This window comes from Rhinolophus sinicus, linkage group LG05, assembly GCF_036562045.2.
Source record: "Rhinolophus sinicus isolate RSC01 linkage group LG05, ASM3656204v1, whole genome shotgun sequence".
In the NCBI taxonomy this organism is placed as follows: Eukaryota; Metazoa; Chordata; class Mammalia; order Chiroptera; family Rhinolophidae; genus Rhinolophus; species Rhinolophus sinicus.
In genome coordinates this window covers 184,334,896-184,357,041 of record NC_133755.1, presented here as the reverse complement: position 1 = coordinate 184,357,041, position 22,146 = coordinate 184,334,896, and the positions used below count along the sequence as shown (strand labels likewise).

General features: G+C 52.1%; 1 protein-coding gene across 6 annotated transcripts in view; it reads right to left on the bottom strand.

The window, feature by feature from the left end:
- The window catches only part of FAM120B (family with sequence similarity 120 member B), a 62,825-nt gene that overhangs the window by 5,282 nt on the left and 35,397 nt on the right, over positions 1-22,146 (bottom strand). For 5 of the 6 annotated variants that reach the window (XM_019712646.2, XM_019712645.2, XM_019712644.2 and 2 more), the window contains 4 exons: positions 12,813-13,019; positions 11,515-11,623; positions 9,130-9,222; positions 3,222-3,273 (listed from right to left, as the gene is read on the bottom strand). In XM_019712646.2, the coding sequence (XP_019568205.2) occupies positions 3,222-3,273; positions 9,130-9,222; positions 11,515-11,623; positions 12,813-13,019 (461 nt within the window). The other variant, XM_019712647.2, reaches the window with a different exon arrangement.

Genomic DNA, 22,146 nt, shown 5'->3' with positions numbered 1-22,146 from the left:
AAAATAGGAGAAGTCACATTGGGAGCAACACACAAGTGACATACTGAAGGCTAAGCTACTGTGGAGAGCCAGCCATGGCCAGAGTCTGAATGGAAAACAACTAAAGGTCATACGTCACTCGCGGGACTACCAGTGGTCCAAGAGAGCACCCCAAATAAAGCCCACCTCCCAGGACGGGCCCAGCCTGTGCCCCACCTCGCTCCTGCGACAGCAAGTTCACGCCACCTCAGAGTCTCTGAAGACGAAGGTCCCTTTCTGCAAGGTTCTTCCTTGTGCCTGAAGGACCATGCAGCCTAGCTCAGACTGGCCCTTCTCTGTAATAGGGAATTACTCAAAGTTTGGCAAAACTTATTTGTCAAGCCCTCTGCTTGGGGGAAGGGCAGTGAGTCCCTTTCAGGTTTTCCATGGTGAATGGTCTGTTCAGATGTTTTAGTTCCTTACTCCTTTCTTAGGAAATTTTCTCTTTCACTCATCAAATACCGTGTTTCCCCGAAAATAAGACCTAGCCGGACCATCAGCTCTAATGTGTCTTCTGGAGAAAAAATTAATATAAGACCCGGTTTTATGTTATATTATATTATATTATACTATATTTTATATTATGTAAGATCGGGTCTTATATTAATTTTTGCTCCAAAAGATGCATTAGGGCTGATGTTCTGGCTAGGTCTTATTTTCGAGGAAACACGTTATTATACACCAACAATTGGATAACCTAGAAGAAATGAAAAAATTCCTAGAAACACAACCTTCCAAGACTGAATCACAAAGAAATAGACAATCTGAACAGACCAATCAATGAGAAAGGAGTTTGAATCAGAAATCAAAAACATCCTGAAAGCAAAATTCCAGGACCAGATGGTTTAACTGGTGAATTGTACCAACCACTTAAAGAATTAATGCCAAACCTTCTCAAAATCTTTCAAAAAAACTGAAGGGGAAGAAACACTTCCAAACTCATTCTACTACGCGGCCAGCAGTACCCTGACACCAAAGCCAGACAAGGACACTTTAAAAAAATTACAGGCCAATAAACCTGATAAACAAAGAAGCGAAAATCTTCCACAAAATACTACAATAGCAACACGAATTCAACAGCACGTCAAAAGGACCATCCCACATGATCAGTGAAGACGTATCCCTGGGAAGCAGGATGGTTCAACATGTGCAGGCCCAGGTCACTGAACGTGACTCATCACGTCAAAGACGTGAAGTAGAAAAGTCGTGATCATCTGAGCACACACAGCAAAAGGTGTGACAAAATTCAACATCCTTCTTCACAAAGATCAAGCACACTGGATGGGGGAATGTCCTCTAAGTGATCAAAGAAATGTGAAATTATGTTTAATTTTGAGTAGTATTTTATTTTCATTTTAAACTTGATATAAGGAAATTTCATCCGAACACTTGACTGCAGAGATAACTTAAAAAAACATCAAGATTACAAAAGTTCACTACAATTGTTTCTTAAACGTGAAGATCATACCATCTCAGTGGCCCAGTTAAGCTGACTGAACACAAAGGTCTTAGTGACAAGCTGGAACTTCAATATCTGAAGGGAAATGGTTTCCATGGGGGGAGGATTTATAATTTAAAGGATGAGGAATTTATTTCAAGTTGTACAAATGAGAAAAGGAGCAAGGAAACAAAACTTTTAGAAGCAGCAGTGGTCTCAAATGAAAGGAATAGAATGTCACTATTTAGACAGGAAACACTCCTCAGAGGAATGAAAAAACCCATGTCAAAGCTGGGAAACAAAGTTGTAGGTCCCACAAGACCCGCATGGGAAGTAGTAAGACCTGTTAAGTGCCCTTAAGGAGGAGCTGCAGGACGTGGGGATTTATCCAAATGGCCCAAACTATCTGGAGAAGATCCCTTTTCTGGTAAACACTAGATGGACGGGTTTTAAGGCAAGACGAAGCCTGGGGCTATGCGTACCTGAGCTGAGTCAGGCTGATTCACGGGCAAGTGTACAGTCTAGCCTATGAATGTTCAGGGTGTACGTTGTTTTAAAGGGCCCGTCTTCTGGGGGACAAGGGTGAGCATCTCTGAGAGCTGGGGATCACGAGTCCTGGAGTGTGGCCCGGAAGGGAGCCTGGTCGTCACCCCAGCTCTCCAGGCGTAAGGGAGCCACCTGCTAAGGAAGGGCCTGGCTTTCAACTTCTAACCTAGATGTCTTTCCAGAATGAATACCCCAGAGGTTACTGGGCTTAAAATTTCAGTTCTTGGATTATCTGAACATTCTTTCATGAAAAGATTATTACTCTGAACTTGGATTCATTTTAAGTGTTTTTTAAAATCGAGTCTTCAGGGCTCACAAAGAGCCACAGACACGCTTCTCAGTCGTGGAAACATGGCTTCTGGCTGTGTAGCTACTGACTGTGGAACGCAGGCTTCCGGACACTCCGCTTCTGCCCTCCCCTCACCCATCCCTACGGGCTTCCAGTCTGCCCACACCCAGGCCTGTCTGCACGCGCACTGCAGTGAGAAACACTGAGCTGGAGCATGGCGAAAATCAAATGAGGGGATGACACGACAGAAAAAGACACGAGTCACACACTTTGTCAGGACCCCCAGGCAGAACCACCACACAGAGTTCACTCCCTCCGGGAAGGGGAGGAGAACAGCGTTCCCTCCTTTTCTGTACAGGCACTTCTGAGGGCTGAAAGACGGCAGAGCTGGGACGCTCACTCTGCTTAGAGTTTGTAACTAGGAAACAACTGTTGGGGTGCTACAGCTGTCGGACGGCACCAGCCACACAGCCTGGCTCTCCTTAGGAAGGCCCGGATGTCGGGACACCCCGACTGGAGACCCAAGCAGCCCTCCTCTGCACAGGTGACAGGTGACGGCAACAAGTGCTGGTGCCCATGGCATCAGGCACAACCTCTGAAGAGAAGCCACAAAAGCTTTTGAATGTGCCGAGGGGAAAGCCACTGCAAAGGCTGTTTTCCTTTTTGTACAAAGCCGGGCCAGTCCCCTCGGCCCCTCTCGCCTCACAGATAAGACACTGTGGTTCCCTCACTTCCCTCTGAAGCAGGCAACGCCAAGGTCTCATGTCCCCACTCATCTTTTTCTACCACACTTCTCTGGAGGGGGCAAGTGAACTTAGCCTGTTAGCAGATTTAACGTCTAATTCTTTTCAAGTCTGGCGTGTGATGTCAGTGTTACGTGTAGTGCAGCCTCTGACCGTGGACTCACTCTGGACACCGAAGTGGGCTTACCCAGAAGAGGGCGAGTGTCTTTTCCACCGCTCAGGCGCGTGCTGCCTGCTTCCTGCAGTAAACAGACCGGGAAACGAACAAGTTACATTTCTGTAAGATCCACAGAACAGCACACTGAGCTGCCTGCCCCATTACAGTGGGAGCAGTTAGTTCAGAGGTAGCACGGTGCATGAACTGCTCCCGTCAGCAGCCTCCCCCCCTACACGGGGCCGCACCCCTATACCGTCACTGCCACCATCGGCCTGCAAATGGAGCTTCCCCGTCCACAGCTCAGCTCAGGGGGACACTGCACCAAGTACGAAAAAGACCACGGGGCTCTTTGTCCAGCTGGGGCTGAATGCCCTTCCCTGGGGCCGACAGGGCACGTTGGGAGGTCAGGAAAGAACCACCCTGCAAGTACAAATGGTGCTCTGCCCATAAAGCCTGGTCCCTGCTGCTCACACCTCTCCCAGAAGTGAGGCTCCCCGGGTCACAGCAATGGCCAGAATGAAGTTTCCAGGCCCACCCTTGTTATCACAGGTGATCACAGCACTGTCACAACAGCCCGGCCTCCTCTGGGGAATCACCACTGGATGTGACAAGCTGCAGAAATCACAGGCAAGTTTGTAGCTACTGACTGTGGAATGTGACACGTCACTTCTCACCCAGAAGGAAGGGGTGCCGTGTTGGCACCTCAGGAGGCTTTGATGTGCAGCACCTCAGGAAGCCAGGCTCACACCAGCAGTGAGGGCCCCTGGGGACGTCCCCATTTGGGGCAGTAACTGAACTCTCACTCTGAGGCATTTTCAGTTTTTCAATAACAAACAATTTTGCCGGTTAGTTCTGTACTGAAAATAGAGACAACGTCCTACTAGGCTGCTTCAGTGTCTCCAAAAATACTGCAAGGGCTGCTCCAAGGTGGACAGAACCCACCAAAACATGTGCTGGCTCAGTATAGATGACATGACCCACTCACGGTGATTCAAAGTGAGAAAGTGGATTCCCTGACCCAGAAAGTGTTGCAGCCCTAACAGAAGGTGTGTGTGTGTGTGTGCGTGTCCACCAGTGTGCGTGCACAAGACACATTTTATACAGAAACACCTGAAACTAGCAAACATCTACACGACCCACAGTGCTTGCACGGATGCCTCTCCACGTGAGCCAGAGACTGTGCTCGCGCGTCCTCGAGACCCTGAGCTCCTCCCGCCCACATTCCGCCCTCGTTCATCGATCAGACCCCAATTCAGCCTTCACCTGAGGGCTCCTGGGGGCCACTGTCTCAGCCCTAACACTCACACGACACGTCCTGACCTGTGTGTGACCCATGTGTGAGGACGTTGGCCTGCCCGCCAGAGCAGGGGTGTCCTTCAAAGACCTGCATTTCCAACGCGCGCACAGCGGTGAGCAGTCTCGAGCTCTAGCTGCCCAGGAGTTACGGATTTTCTGCCTTTAAGTGACCAGAACAGAAGAGGGGAAGGTGCTTGTCCGGCCGGGCCCCCGGCCTGCAAACAACCCTTAGAGCTCCAAGTTGTTCCTGAAATGGAGCAGCCGGAGGGAGAAACGGTTTCTGTGGGGAGGTCACAACAGCTGACGTGTGAGTGTGGATACAGCAAACCCGCTCCACTCCATCACTAGCTGGCAGCGAAGTGAGAACCGGGGGTCTGACTGCTCTCGCCGCTCGGTGACTCCCAAGACAGGACCAGCCTGGACTTGCTGGTCAGCGCCGCTGGCGACAATGCACAGGCCCGGAGCACCTGCCCGTGTGTCTGCAGCGGCCACGGCTGTCATAGCTTCCGTCTGTGAGAACGACTGCAGGCTGAGCACCTGATGCCCCACTTACAGGTGTGAACGGGGTCGCACAGCATGTCTGTCAGAAAGGAGGTGTGCTGACCGGGAGTTACATTTGTATGTACTAAATTTATAAGAAAAACGCTGGGTATGTCCCAGGCTTGGCACGGGCCCTGGGGCCCCCTGGATGGTGTGTGTGCCCCGCCTGCACTGCGATCCCAGCCTGTGACGTGCTCGGTGCTGGGCAGTGGGGTATGACGCTGAACATAACAGGCTGTGCAGGGCCCAGAGCTCACGGAGGAAACGTCACCGGGAGTGGCGGGAGGCCCCTGTTCTGTGCGCTGCTGTGCCTGAGAGCCAGCTGACCCCCAAAACACGCTTGCAGCTCGCTGCTGCCACAGATGCTCCAGCTTCTTCGCGATTCGGTCCTAACTCTTCCCAGGCCTGTTTGAAGCTGAAAGGAGTCAGAAAGAACACAGCCCAGCTGGAGTTTCCTGTCTCCTTGGCAGCTCAGACCCAGCTCCTCAGTCCATGCCCGTGGCAAGGCCAGGTCTGGGCTCCTGCGGGTGACAGCCTTACATACACACACACACACACCACCCACACACACATGGGGTGACAGCCTTAGACACATTCACACACACGGGGTGACAGCCTCATACACACACACCACACACACACGAGGTGACAGCCTCACAGACACACACACACACATCCTGCCCCCCAGCCTCAGTTACTTCCCGGAACCATCCCTCCCGGGAACCTGAAACCCCCCAGCACCGTGGTCAGAGCCCCACCCTGCCCCTCAGCTCGGCACTGTCCTCCTGGTCCAGCCTGCTCACCCCCAAACGTGTGGCCGCCCACTGCTTTCTTTTCACCGTCAGATGGTCGAGAGCACAGCCTGAAGGGCTCTCAGCCTGACCCCACCTGCCCTGAGGACCAGTCACATGTAGGATGTGAGAAACCAGGTGGCATCTGGGCCTCTGCCAGGTCAGCAGCCACGCAGCTGCGACAGCAGAGTGTCACGGAAGGGGCCTGCGGGAGGCCACCAGGGATGACTGTGGGCTTCTAGGCTCCAGCAGGAAGAAGAATCACTATTTTTTAAATGTACACGAGGAGAAATTTCCAGACACAAATCTCTGCCAACAGATTTTGAAGGAACCTCTTCATTTACTATCGATCCAAAGAAAACAGGTTCCCTTCTCCAATTTCAACGTGTCCCCATGACCTCTGCCATCACCTATGCGAAGACTCAGCAGACATTCATGACATCGTCCCCTGTGCTGGGCTTGCTGGCTATGCCCTGGGGACACTGGGTGTCCGAGCACAAGGCCTCACTGGGCTGTTCAGCCAATGGCCAGAAGGACACAGTCAGCCCACACAGTTAGGCTTTGGCTTGCATGCTTTTTAAATTTTTTTTAAAAAACAGTTTTACTGGGGCAGCCGGATGGCTCAGTTGGTTGGAGCACGAGCTCTGAACAACAGGGTTGCCGGTTCTATTCCCAAATGGGCCGGTGAGCTGCACCCTCCACAGCTAGATTGAAGACAACGAGCTGCGGCTGAGCTTCCGGAGGGGCAGCCGGATGGCTCAGTTGGTTAGAGCGCGAGCTCTCAACAAAATTCCCACATGGTTCAATTCCCACATGGGATGGTGGGCTGCGCAACCTTCAGCTAAAGATTGGAAATGGCAACTGGACTTGGAGGCAATGGGCCCTGGAGAAGCACACTGTCCCCCAATATTCCCCAATAAAATTAGAAAAACAAAAACAAAAACAGCTTTACTGTGGTACAATTGACATTGTTCGCTTTTTAATAGAAAAAACTCTGAAGCAGTCCTCTTTCAAGTATTAAGAGCTATGTCAGGATTAATGCCAGGGTACAAGATTTAAGAAACGAGGGTTGTCAGTTGCACCCAACACTCACTACACTAACTCTTTCTCTCGGGTCTCGGGAAGGCCGTGTGGGGAGCCCGATAACCCCCCACGGCTGGGCTGAGGAGTGAGAATGGGCCTGTGTTCTCTGGGCGGGCAGGCCACGGGCCCAAGACGCTGTCTGCCCGTCAGAAGCCGTCGCAGGCTGCCTCAGGCACAGCAAGTGTGACAAGTAACGACAACCTCAGCACCTCAGGGGTCCTGACAGGTACAGCCCGACGTGGCCCAGGCAAAGGTGGCGGAGCTCAGCACGAAGGAACAGAATCAGAGCACAGCACTGGGGCTGGCAGGATCCCCGAGACCAGATGCCCGATGCGAGACGATTCATTCAGCAGGTGTGCAGGGGACCCAGGGTCCATATGGGTGTGCAGCTAGGCATAACCCACGTCCTGCCCAGCCTGTGCCAGCGGCAGCCTGCAGCCCTCCCCAGCTGGACGCTGCATCAGTTCATTTCTCCCGGCGTCCTGAGACCCAGGGGGGAGGAGGAAGCCAAGGTCACCATTTGCCACCACAACCAGGTCCTGCGTGGGGACACCGACAGCAAGAGGACAGCTAGGGGCAGCCTTTCTTGTTCACCCAGGAAGCCCAGGTGGGTTCTGCGGCCTACAAGACTCCATTGGGGTCCCCAGGCCCTCACTCTGCTTTCCTGGGCTGGCGGGGCGTTCTGAGCCTCAGCCTCTGGCCAGGAGGCTGGGGCCCCACTGCACTGTAAGCCCATCCCCTCAACACCCCTGTACCTCATCACAGCCCGATGAAGGCCTGCCAGCTCAGGGCACGCTGGTGGTGCCACGGAGCGTGTCCCCTGGAGGAAAGGCAGTTCTTCCGAGAGCCTGAGGCCAGGCCTGCTCCTGCTGCCCCCTGTCCTTCCTGCAGATGCCTCACAGCTGCTCCCTCCCTCCTCAGGCCTGTGCTCACATGTCACCCTGTCAGACACCTTTTCAAGGACCCTCACATAAAACACCAGGGAGGGTGGGGGAGGGGCCACCAGCTCCACCATTCAGGCCACGAGCTTGGCTCCAGATTTTTCTTTCTCTGGTTCACCTGAAGAAGGCCTGTCAGCCTTGAAGAGTGAGAAATTTGGGGTGGTCCCCAAGCCGCCCCAAGCAATTTCACTGCCCAACCAGAGGTTGGCAGTCTGGTGGGTGGATGAAAGCACTGTCCATGGCTGTGGGCCCCCAAGGCACCGGGGAGCCCTGGACGGCGGCACTGCTGGCCACACGTGGACTCCTGAGGGCAGCAGTGACCGACGGGCCCTCCGTGTGACACGCGGAGCACAGGTGAGAACTAAGGGTGTCGAATGGGACTCCACCCAGAGTGCCCACTCCCAACACTCAGGGCAGAGGCAGCGACCCTGCGGCCCTGGGTGTCACCGTGAGATCCTAGGTCCACACACACACCCTGTCCCTTTCTGGCTCCCTGTATCGTAATCCAGGCAACCTTCCAAATTCAAACAATGCACATACACGTGATACGTGGGGGAAGGCAGAGCCCTCATCTCGGTTACTGACCCAGCACGAGCAGCCCCGGCTCAGCTGGCATCAAGTGGGAGTGGTGCCCATGCTGACAGTGACTAGAGCCAAGGACGGGGCGTGTCACTACGTGTGTCACTCAGACCCCTGGGGGCTCCAGGCACAACTGGCGGCCTGATCTGGTGTTTCAGAGGGACCCCTAAGGTGACTGCACATGGGGACTTATGTGGCTTCTCTCCCCCAGGGGTGGCACTTCAGAAACCTCATCACGAGCCCTGGTCCTCACTGCTGCTCAGTGGACTCTGGACACGCGCTGAGATCCCAGGACAACTTGGCACTCGGCTGGGTGATGGGCGGGGCCGCACACACCTGGACGCAGGCCCTGGACACCAGCCCCATGATGGCCGTAAGGGCACTCAGACACAGACCAGGACGCACAGTGCTGCTGGGGTGTCCGTGGCAACGTGGGCGACTTGTGAAACGACCACCCACTTTAGAGGTTGCAGAGGTAAAAAACAGTCATTACATTATAAAAACAGTCTTGAGCAGATGCCTGAACAGACAGGAAATAAATGAATCAGCAAGGGGCAGGCAGACGCTTTGTCTCTACTTCACGAAGGACGGCACGAGACCTATCGGTGGCTCACCTGTTTATTCACCTGCAAGCACATAACCTGTGTCGGAAGCAGACACGAGCCACGCAGCACCCTGGGGGTGGTGGGGGGCCTGGCGCCCTCTTACCTGGCCCCTGGTCTCTCCAGTGCTGTCCTTGGCCAGACCGGCTATACCCGGAGCTCGTCCTGTGGGAGCTGGATCCCTGTCTCTCCCACTGCCCTGTGGGGACAGGAGGTCAGCGTGTCAGCAAGCTACCGCGTGCCTAACCCCAAACGACACGCTGTGTGTAACACTGCAGCAAGGTGGCACTGGGCTGGCATTTTTAAACTTCTGGTGTCTTTGAATTTCAGGGAAAGCCCATGCAAAACGCAGGTGTAGGGGCCCATGCCAGTGAGGCTGGGCGGGGGTGAGGGCTGCACTGGGATGTGTGCCCAGGGACCATGCTGGCGATGGGAGGGGCAGGCTGAGGACACGGGCCTTCTGCTCGGTCCCCTGCATGCAGTGGCCTCACGGTGAGTTCTGACTGGCTCTGCCTCCCTGGAGAGGACGGCCCCACACCGCTGGCCACCAGGAGGGCCCTGACCAACGCACCCGCCACCCATGTGCAGGACTTTGTGCGCCAGACCCAGATGCTGTCGTCCCAATTCCCTACGCTTGCATCATACCCAACTTTCTTCCTCTCACATTCCCTCTCCTAAAGCCCTAAATCCTACCCCTCTACCCATGTGCCGGAGTTTAACACCAGAAGGCCTCCCGAGGTCAGACTGAATGTGCTTTTAGAAGCACCCTGCTAGTTCACGGGGACCCACCACATGGGGCCTAAGTTTTCCTTCTGCAAAACAAAGGGTGCGAACCAGACAGCATCAGCTGTATTTGTAAAGAAATGATGAAGTCAAGGGAAAAAAGGAAGTTTCCCAATCATGGAGATCGACTCATCATCTCTCTCGAAACACAGTTTTCTTTGTTAACTCGAATATGACAAGATCACCAAATCCCACCCATCTGTCAGTGTGCTTCGTTAGAAAGCAATCAAACATACTTTCTTGTAAAGATTAAAAGTCACCATCCTACAGCGTTAAACGGAAACACATGACAACTCTGAAGCCATGCTGTCCTTACAGGCTTGTCACACATGCAGTCCCCTTAGGCCCAGTGGGGGTGCCTGCCCTCTGAAATGCAGAGGGAGCTTCAGGCATCAGAATCCCAGTGCCGGCTGCTGGCTCAGAACAGCCATCTGTGAGGTCCCAGCACCGTGTCCCTGCTCTCTTAACAATCCCACTGCAGATGGAGCCTGCAGGGTGACTGCTCCAGTGACAGGCTGCCAACCAGTTCAGGGAGCAGGCACTGTGGAGGGAAAGCTGCACATTTATTCTGCAGGGAATAAACTTTTGCTCTGGGGTCTCACATTCTGCGTATCTACAGCTGGTAGGAGAGAGTTAAGAGGGAGTAAAAGGACAGGGCTGGGGGAAGTCTGTCCCTACTAGGGCCTGGGGACAAAGAGCTGTCCTCACTGCCTGCAAGTCCCTGTGGTCGGACCTCACGCCTGGCACCTGGTGGCAAGGCAGATGCCAAACAGGTCTGCAGAAGACAGTGTGGTGGGTGGGAAGTTGGGGTGGGTTCTCTTACTCCATCGGGAAAAAAATGGGGCTGCTCCTAAATCTTACAGGTACAGATCTTAATGAGGCCGGGAAATACTGATCAAAATAAATTTGCTGATAAAGAAGAGGTCCTAATTCACTGATAAACAGATGCAGCCAACTGATGAGGTATGCCTTTTCATCTGTCGAATTAGCTAAGAAACAAACTTTTACATGCTGTCCAGGGTAACATGAAAGAGAACTCTTCATCACAGGGTGAACGTATGAAGTGATGCAAAGGCTTTTAGGAAACAAGCAACATCACTGTAGGATTCGATGATAATTCTGTAAACTGCGGTACTCGATTTGAAAGAAATAACGAACACAAATGCAGTCTGTATAATGAGAAAAATGGAAGCCACCAAAGCTCAAAGCGGGGAGCCATTAGGCAAACAGGGTGTGTGTGGTGCGAGGGCCAGAGCGTGGGGGCCCCGTCAGCGTGACCTTGGCTGGGCTGTGGGTGAGTGCCAGTGTAGAAGGGGACACACAGCTGCACGGGGGACCCAGTGGGACAGAAGCAGACACTCACTGCCAAACGCATCACCCATCGACAGTTACCTCTGGGTGACAGAACAAAAGGTTATTTGCATTTCCTCTTCAAGTACTTTCTCCACAGTCTAATTTTTCATAATACACTTTTATTATGAGAAAAAATAAACCCAGACGTCTGTCAAATAAACAAACATTACCCAAGCATCACTGGGCCTGCACCCAGAGAAGAGTTAACTTTGCAATTAACTCATGAGCCCTCTGAGGTTTCTCCCTAAAGGGACCTAAACACAAGCTGCTGGTGGCACCCCCTGGCTTTGGTCCCTTCAGCCCGTCATTCTTGACCATGGGCCGCACGGAGCAGCCAGTCATGCCCGCTGCCCACCTGAGTGGTGTGGTCGCCACTGCTGCCGGCTGACGATGTGCCTGTCCTCCCTCAGGCAAGCCTTGCACACGACGGACTTGAGGCTGTGAAACGTGCTGAGCCGGGACCTCTGCAAACAGACTTGTGTCAGCGCGGGCACCATGCTCTCCACGCGCCCGGGGTGAAGGTGGGGCAGCTTCCCTCCCTCAGCACTGGGACCTGACGACAGGCCCCAGGAAACCATGTCCTGAGTCCTGGCGTCTCTCTTCTGTAGGTCAACGACTTCTCCAAGTCATCAAGATCTACGTGACGCAGGTCACACCACATGACCTCACCTCAGAAGCCTGTGCCTGTAACACGTCACCATTTCCATGCTTCGTTGTCAGGTATCAGTCACGTGGGAATGGCTACATGGAATGGAGGAGGGGACGCTCTCCCTGCTGTGTTTTACTACTGAACAGTCCGTCCTGTCTGCCTGGTCAGGAGCTAGGGACAGGAAGGAAACGAGGCCCACGACCGGTGGTTCAGAGGCTTATCAACCTCCGTCAGCTCACTGGTGACCAGCCAAAGCCGAAGACCACTGCTCCTCCTTGTCACTGTCCTGCGGCTGCCGTGTGCCTCTGAATTCTCAACACTCAGATTCCCACGACGCCCGCTCTGTGTGAGAGAGGTAACCACGGCAGCCGCCAAGTCCTTTCTACCTGCCTGGAAGCTAGCGGCGTGCCCTTAAAGGCCGAGCCCTGAGCCTGTCGCACGCACGCGAGCGTGCAAGCCCACCGAGGCCTCCCTGGGGGGCCTTCCAGGAACCACGCAGCCTGGACTTACAGGGAGGGAACAGCAGGCAATGTCCCCAACTGGACTGCCAGCCATCGGGGACATTTCCAAGTAATGAACTGTCACATTGCTGAGGGGGAGGGGCAGACCTGCAGGCCAGCTGCACTTCATTCAGGGGTTGATGGCGCTTGGGAGGCCTATGCCAGGCTGGGCACTGCCGGCCTCCATCATCCGGGGGCACATCTGGGGCCTCGGGCACCATGGAGTGTTCTGGAAGAAACCTCGTGCTGGAGCGTGTGCTCTGGCTTTTGGAACAGGCTGTCCTGTCTCGAGCAGAGGTGTGGGCGTGTGGGCAGCAGCCTGAGTGTGACCTGTGCCAGCACCCAAGGCCGGGTAAATGTGCCCCCTCCACGAACGTTTTAGCAGCATGGCTCTTTTCCAGGCCCAGTGACCAGAAGGCAGCAGGCAGGCCTGCGTTTCACGCTGCCTTCGAGCCAGATTTCAAACCCGAGATGGTGGGAACGCGCGATGCTGAGAGAACTCACATTCTGCTCCACGAGGACTTCCACGGCGCACCCCTTCTCTGACTGCAGGTACTTCTCGTGGAAAAGCTTCCCGTCGAACACATTCCAGGGCATGAAGTCGCCGACCCTCAAGGGCCAGCCGCATACGCTGTTGACCAGCACCACCATGGTGAGGCCGCGGACCAGCAGGGCGCCCAGCTGCACGGCTCGGGGGTCCACACAGTCGAGCTGGAAAGCAGACACAGACAGGTGAAGGGCACACACCTGTGCACGTGCCGGCACACGCTGGGGTGTAGGCCGCGGGGACAGGGGCTGGCCCAGGGCCCCCATGCACTGTGACCCATCGCCCACAGCACACATCCCACCCCTGCCGTGTGTGGACGACCTCCAAGCTGCTCACCAGACGCACCTGTCCCTGTCCCGTCCCCACACCAAAGCACTCAGGGAGAAAAGTGTGGCCGGGGTGTCGCCTGGGCATTCTCCTCTGACAATTGTTCTTTAAAAGTAAAGGAAGAGATGCCAAGAGCCTCACTGGAGGTGCCGAAAGCCTCGCTGCACTGTGAACACGCACCGCGCTGTCCTAAGTATTCTAAACACACCATTTTAAATGATTATTCATCGTCTGGGAATAAAATGGCTTATTATCCCACAGGGCTGACAACTGTTACAAATTAGGAAGGTCATCCCAACATGAAATTCTTCTTTTTGTGCCAAATCTACCTGATGTCAGACATTCTTACTGTTCGTACCCAGACAGGGTTCCAGCCACGCTGAGAACCGTCACCTTTCGTGTGCCACAGGCTTCCGAAATTCTTGGCTTATTGACCACACACAAAGCCAAGTGGCCACGATTCTGTCAACGAGGTAAGAACAATGCAAGCTGTTCTCTAGTTTATCTGTTGCTGAAACTAAACCACGGCTGTCAGGTGTCGTTGCGTGTCTAATGTCATGCATAAAACCGAAATAAATCGGGGAAAGTGCCCCTCTATGTCCTTTACAAGGAAGGTTTCACTTCACTGATTAAAATAAAAAAAACCCCGATCACTTTAGGAAATGGATTGTGAACTGGGATTATCCCAGAGTTAGTCTAAGGCTGAACGTATGTGTGTAGCACTGCTTCTTCAATGGTCTCCCAAACAGTCATTTAGAAAAGCAACCACGGAACAGGCTCCAGGGCTGAGGTGACCCTAATTCATGAAGACTGGACCTGCTCCCTGTCTCCTCAGGGACCTGTGCCTGCCCTCGGGCTGCTCCTGTGTCAGAAGACATCACCACCAACTCACTGATCCAAGGCTCCGTTAAATCTGCATGGTGATCAATGCTTTTCTGTAGATGTGGATTTCCATGTACACATTCATGTCATCTGCTAATACTGACAGTTTCCTTCTTTCTTTCAAATCCTGCAGCTTCAATTTCTTCCTTCTGACTTCTGTTCTGGCAGGAACGTGCAGTTCAGCAGAAGGGGGTCCACACAGTCGAGCTGGACCGAGACACCTGATTCACCGCCACTCCCCTGGACGCACTCCCACTGTGCACTGTTCTGTCTGGTCCCCACCGTGGGTTTCTGGAGACACTCTTAGAAGGAGGATGTTCCCTTCTGGCCCTCGTTTGTTGAGCTGTCTTCCCATGAGCTGAATGTAAACGAATACTTTCTCTGTATCCATTAAGTAAACCATATGCTTTTTCTCATTTATTGTGTTCATAATGTGAATCGCATAGGTTTTCAAATGTTAAATCAACGTTGTATTCCAATAATAAACCTGCAGTCACCAGTATTATCAGTTTATTTGTTAGAATTTTGTCTGAAAGTTTTGAATTTATTTCATGACACAGAAAGGCATGTAATTTTCATTTCTTGTCTTGTCTTTGTAGGCTTGGTATCATTTTGAAGGGTTGTTTTGAAAAAAGACTATGCAGCAAAGCATAAACTGCGTCCTCCCTGGCCCGGCACAGAAGCAGCTGAGACCTCTACCCGTTCCCGAGACAATGAGCCCACAGGCATCACTAAGGGTATAGTATGACAGCGCAGGCAAAGGCCGGGTCTAATCAGCACGGACAAACCACACCGAGTTACGGACAGTTTTCAGGTACACGTGGGAAACTGACTGAAATTCTAAGAGCTCATTCTTAGCTTGCAGACTGTACAAAACCAGGCCACGGCCAGATCTGGCCCACTGGCCGCGCTGGCTGACCTCACCAAGAATGTGGACGTGACTACTTGTCTTCTCAACTCTGTCAAATTTCGTTTTATTTATTCTAGAAGCTGTGTGTGCTCCTTTAGATTCAGAGATTCATGACATACCAGAGTGGGCTCACCATCATTACAACAGGTCCCTTTTTCCTCTAGTAACAACTCAGCCGCAGCCCACTTCTTCCAATGCGTCCCCAGCTTTCCCAAGGTGGTAACGGCACAGCATGTCTTTCACCGCCCTTGTCACTGCACACCTTGGTGTCCTTTCATCTCAAGTGTCTGTCTGGGAGGCAACAGTGGTGGTTTGAGTCTGTTTTTAAACTTTTTATTTGGAAATGGTTCACAGGAAGCTGCAAAGGTAGTAGACAGGGTCCCATGGACTTGTCACCCAATCTCCTCCATCTTACCTGCTACAGTAGCAAAAGCAGGACCTGACATTGGGACAATCCAGACCTTTCACTGACGTGCGTATTCTCTGCAGAAGGGTCTGTACAAGGCAATGTGCTGATTCTACTTCATCGTGTCATGCTTGTTTACAAGGACAATGATTGTCTTCTGTGTTACTTGCCTTACCAGACTCACGGTGGAACACGGGGCAAGTGTCTGACTGCACATATGCGGGGGACTGCCCTGTGAGCAAAAGTAGCTCACCAGGTGCCCACCCCACCTGTTAAGAACAATGCACAATGCTCAGAGCTATGATCTGCCAGCTCCCACTCTAAAAGGAATGGAATTCACAGGGCTTTCGCTCTGTGAGACCCTGTTGTCCACGTGTCGTGTACGATACAGACAGTCCACAGTGAGTTGTCTAGTGTGATGTGGAAACATCGCACAGACTACAGTCACAGCCACACAGCGGGCACACACACGGCGGGACAGCCTGTGCCACAGCCACGCAGCGGGCGAGCACACGGCGGGACAGCTTGTGCCACAGCCACGCAGCGGGCGCACACATGGTGGGACAGCCAGTGCTGTAGCAGAAAGGCCTAGACCACAAGCAGCAGCTTTCTAACCCTCGCCAGGCTGCGTGCACAGGTCATGGCACATGGGTGGGTCTTCGGTGCCCCCTGGTTCCATTGGTATAACCAACCACCAGTGCTAGCGAGCTGTCCCAGAGCAGGTCACTCTGCTTTTCCCAAATATACAGGACTCACTCTGCTCCCTCACAATTTACAAACAACTGACCTCGTTGCTCAGCCCCAAATAATCAAGCACGTAACCACAGCGGCACACGGGTTGGATGCCAAGGAGCAAGCCTTTGAGGGGTGCAGGGAGGAAATGCAACCAGTTCTGCAGTCCTAGGGGTCACAGGACAGGGGGTGACATCAGTACTTCAGGAGCACTTTTAAAACATGAAGCTTTATAGACATGAATTCAGTTTCCTACGTATGGTTCTCTTTCCCTCCTGTAACTGTCAGCGGGTAAAAACCCAGGGAGAGCTGGGGACACAATGGCACATGGGACACCAGCTCAAGTTGGCGCTGGGGCTCATCCCTGCAGATTCAGCAACTGCCACATTTGGTCCCTCCCCAGCAAGGCGTCTGCGCCCAGAAGGAACCAGCACATCAGAGGGGCTTTCCTGTGCGTCCTGGGGGCTGGGAGGCAGAAGATAATACTTAAAAGTGTTGTGGCTGCAACATTTTTATTTCCCAGAATATGTTTAAAAGTATTTCTCAGCCATGTTTGCCTTACTTTATTTTTCTAACTATAATAAATGGTTTAGACGATACATTGCCTTTCTCCTCAACAAGTTTGATGGAGGAGGATTCAGGGCTGCAGACATCTTGGAAGCAGCGGAGAGGCTGGGGCCTGTGAACAGTGTGCTGACCGGGACCCATTCCAAGTTACTTACAGACAGAACACGGCTAGTTTAGGCCAAGTGGGGCTTGGTGGAAAACAGCCCTCCCACAGGCTGTGCCACGGTGACACCCTGATGCTTTGACGTCACCTTCCAACAATTCTTCCCCAGGACTGGAATTCAGGGGACGTCCTAGGAGGCGAGTCAACGGGGCAGAAGGCTGACCCCACACGGGGCTCTGAGAACAGCCTGGGAGCAGGTGGCTAAAAGGTATGGTCTTACAAGTGAAATTAATATGGGAAAGCAGCATGTGTTTTGGAAACAGGATTTGAGATGTTTGGGAAGAAGGACAAGGAAAAGCTGAGTGCTTCCTGCAGAGCTAATGGAGATGGGGGCACAGAAACCAGAAAAACCAGTTCCAACGGCTCAGAGCCTCACAGTCAATATTTAACAGCAAACAGCTCAACTGGGTGGTGTTTACATGCTAATGAGATTCATTTACTGGGGTCTATTAGCAGTTTGTAAAATGGTACTTATATGGACTAAAACTACTATTTGCTAAGTCAACCTAAACTCAAATTTCAGAGATAACAAGGCGGAAAGGCACAGGCAAGGCCAGCACTCCCGTCAGCTCACATTTAAATGACTTTCCCTCTGAAGTGCAGATTCCAACACCAATGCCATCTATTCCTCTGCAAGCATGTGCACGTGTCCATGTGTTTTCACATGGGCTGTATGAGCAAATGTGAGCTGCTGACAGAGCAGAGAACACGCATGTCCTCCAGAGCTGTAAGCTGAGCACACACGGACAGTTACAGACGTGAGCAGCAAACACAACCAGCTCTGAGACATGACAAAGCTCCAAGCGGAAAAGAATGGCTGTAACACGTCACACGCTCGGTTCTTCATGCGTGAGCTATCTCAATGCACTAGTGTCTCTTGTCATCTGTGTGCCCACCCGTGTGTTATAAAATTAGGCTGGCTTTTTTTAAAATCAGAATACAGACATCCCCCTGTTATCCACAGATTTGCTTCATGCGGTTTCAGTTACCCATGGTCAACTGCAGTCGGAAACTATTAGATGGAAAACTCCAGCAATAAACACTTTGTCATGCTCTGAGGAAGGAGATGAATTCATGTCATCCCGTTCCATCCTCCCAGGACGTGAGCCATCTCCTTGTCCTGCGTCCCCACGCTGCAGACGCTCCGCCCATTAGGCACTTGGGACTGACTGTCGTGGTGTCTCAGGCTTGTGTTCAGGTAACCCTGACTTTATAGTCAGGCACCGTGTGATGACATTTCAGCCCATGAGGGACTGCATATCCGACCGCGGTAACACACACTGTAATGAAGACACACTCCTGTGAGAAACGGAAGGTGTGCAGCTCAGGAGGAATGTTTTCTCCGATGGCAGCACTGTCTGTGGGGCGTGGCAAGAGATTCCCGGTCATCACAGCTCCTCAGGACTGGGCAGTTACGTGCACAGTCAGCCAGGGCAGCCCATCCCCAAACAATGTACAACGTCAAACTGTGGAGTCCTGAGTCCCTGAGACTCCCCATTAAACACCCTTCTTTTTCATGCACACTTCCTACCACAAAGTTCTTTCATCTAACTGCTGCTCCAACATGCCATAGCCCAAACCACAGCACCATGCGTCTCTTCTGTTCCTTCATCTCTCCATCTTGGTTTCTGATTCCTACTGATCGCCAGGCACCTGTCACTCCCTCCTGACGGCCACTGTCATGGTGACCTACACCTCACACAGCCAGTCTGTTCTCTGTATTGCCAATCAATGAGCACACATCCTCGTTCATGGAGCAGCACGGACACAGTCCAGGTCCTATGTCTGACCCTTCGGAAGGAAGCAGGGGGCGGGCCTGTGGGACAGTGTTGATGTAGTCCCCAGTCATATCCAGCCACGTGCAGTCATGTCCTGGGCCGTCACACCCATTCTCCACTCACTGCCTCACCCAGACCAACTCCCAGTCCGCAGGCTCCATTCACAGGTGTACCATTGTTTAGTGTTTATACCATATCTTTACTGGACCTTTTCTATCGTTAGGTGTGGTTAAATACATAAATACTTACCACCGTGTTACAACTGCCCACAGCATTCAGTGCAGTGATAGGCAGCACCGCTGGTAGCCCAGGAGAAACAGGCTGTGCCATCTAGCCCAGGTGTGCGGTGGGAAGACTACCGAGGTACGTGTAAGTGCCTCTGTGACGTTCGCACCACAATGAAACCACCTGACAACACAGTTCTAAGAGCGAGTCCCGGTTGTTAGTGTTGATAATGGCCCCAAGCGCCAAGAGCAGCGACACTGGCAATTTGAATATGCCAAAGAAAAATACTTCTTTTAAGTGAAAAGTATGTATGTGTAGGAAAAAAGTTTATACGAGGTGCGGTACCATCCACGGTTTCAGGCGTCCACTGGGGGGGTCCTGGGATTTATGCACTACGTCTAGTTAAAAACCTCCATCCTCAAAGAGATACTTCATACAAATGGAAATGAAAAGAAAGCTGCAGTAGCAAGACTTATACCAGACAAAATACACTTAAAAACAAAGACTGTAACGAGACACAGGAGGGTGCTCGACACTGACGAAGGGATGCGCCCAACAAGAGGATGTGCTGCAGCCCCGACTCACCGGGCACTGGGCCCAACAAGAGGATGTGCTGCAGCCCCGACTCCCCGGGCACTGGGCCCAACAAGAGGATGTGCTGCAGCCCCGACTCCCCGGGCACTGGGCCCAACAAGAGGATGTGCTGCAGCCCCGACTCACCGGGCACTGGGCCCAACAAGAGGATGTGCTGCAGCCCCGACTCCCCGGGCACTGGGCCCAACAAGAGGATGTGCTGCAGCCCCGACTCCCCGGGCACTGGGCCCAACAAGAGGATGTGCTGCAGCCCCGACTCCCCGGGCACTGGGCCCAACAAGAGGATGTGCTGCAGCCCCGACTCCCCGGGCACTGGGCCCAACAAGAGGATGTGCTGCAGCCCCGACTCCCTGGGCACTGGGCCCAACAAGAGGATGTGCTGCAGCCCCGACTCACCGAGCACTGGGCCCCGACTCCCCGGGCACTGGGCCCCGACTCCCCGGGCACTGGGCCCCGACTCCCCGGGCACTGGGCCCCGACTCACGGAGCACTGGGCCCCGACTCACGGAGCACTGGGCCCCGACTCACCGGGCACTGGGCCCAACAAGAGGATGTGCTGCAGCCCCAACTCCCCGGGCCCAACAAGAGGATGTGCTGCAGCCCCGACTCCCCGGGCACTGGGCCCAACAAGAGGATGTGCTGCAGCCCCGACTCCCCGGGCCCAACAAGAGGATGTGCTGCAGCCCCGACTCCCCGGGCACTGGGCCCAACAAGAGGATGTGCTGCAGCCCCGACTCACCGGGCACTGGGCCCCGACTCACGGAGCACTGGGCCCCGACTCACCGGGCACTGGGTCGACTCACGGAGCACTGGGGCCCCGACTCACGGAGCACGGGGCCCAGACTCACCGAGCACTGGGCCCCGACTCACCGGGCACTGGGCCCCGACTCACCGGGCACTGGGCCCCGACTCACGGAGCACTGGGCCCCGACTCACCTAGCACTGGGGCCCCGACTCACGGAGCACTGGGGCCCTGACTCACCAAGCACTGCAGCACCTAAGCACATGAAGCAAGTATGAACAGACATGAAGGGAGAGATGGAGAGTGACACTATCGTAGGAGGGGAGGGGATCTTAGCATCCCATTCACAGCAACAGACAGATCATCCAGACAGAAAATCAACCAGAAAACAGCGATCTTAAGTGACACATTAGAGCAGGTGGACTTAACAAATATTAACAAAACGTTCCACCTAAAAACATCAGAATAAACATTCTTTCCAAGTGCACATGGAACATTTTCCAGGAAGACCACATGTTAGGCCACAAAACAAGTCTCAGTGAATTTAATAAGACTGAAATCATATCAAGAATCTTCTCTGATCACAATGGTATGAAACTAGAAATAAACAACAATAAGAAAAATTAAAAACACACAAACACGTGGAGGCTAAATAACATGCTACAAAACAATTGAGTTAATGAAAAATCCAGGAGAAAATAAAAAAAATTTCTTGTGACAAATGAAAAAGGAAACACAATGATTCAAAATCTATGGGTCACAGCAAAAGCAATTATAGGGGGAAATTCAAGGCCAACTTCAAGAAACAAGAAAAATGTCAAATAAACAGTCTAACATTACACGTAAAGGAACTACTAAAAGAACAAAGCCAAAGTGTGTAGAAGGAAGAAAATAATAAGGAGCAGAGCACAAATAAATAAAACAGATGCTTAAAAAAAAAATCAGAAAAGAACAATGAAGGTAAGAGCTGGTTCTTTGAAAAGATAAACAAAATTGATAAACCTTTGGTTAGACTCATCAAAAAAGAGAACCCAAATAAATAAAATCAGAAGTGACAACCAACACCACATAAACACAAAGGATTATAAGAGAATACTACGAACAACTATATACTAACAAACTGGAAAACCTAGAAGAAATGCATAAATTCCTAGAAACATGCAGTCTTCCAAGGCTGAATCATGAAGAAACAGAAAATCTTAACTGACTGATTACTACTAACAAAACCGAATCATTCATCAAAAAACTCCCACCAAAGTCTTAGACTGGATGGATTCACAGGTGACTTTCACCAAACATTCAAAGGAGAATTAATATCTATTCTTCTTAAACCACTCCAAAAACTTCAGAGGAGGGAAGGCTCCCAAGCTCATTCTATGAGGCCACTGTTACCCGAATTCTAAAACTGTATAAAGACATCACAAAAAAGTAAAATTATAGGCCAATATCCCTTTTGAACATTGATGCAAAAATCCTCATCAAAATATTAGCAAACCAAATTCAGCAATACGTTAAAATGATCATACACCACGATCAAGGGGGATTTATTCCTGGTATGCAAGGTTCGTTGAATACCAATAAATCAATTATGGTGATACACCACATAAACAAAATGAAGGATTTAAACCATGTGATTGTATTAATAGACATAAAGTGGGCACAGAAGGAACATGCCTCAGCATAATAAAGGCCATATACAACAAACCCACAGCTAAAATAATACTGAATGGTAAGAAGCTAAAAGTGTTTTCCCTAAGATCAGGAACAAAACAAGGATGTCCACTTTCACCACTTTATTCAACATAGTATTGGAAATTCTGATCGCCACAGCAATCAGACAAGAAAATGAAATACAAGGCATCCAAATTGGAAAGGAAGAAGTAAAACTCATTATTTGCAGATGACGTGATACCATATATAGAGAGAATGCTAAAGATCCCGGCAATGGGGTGGCGGGTTAGCTCA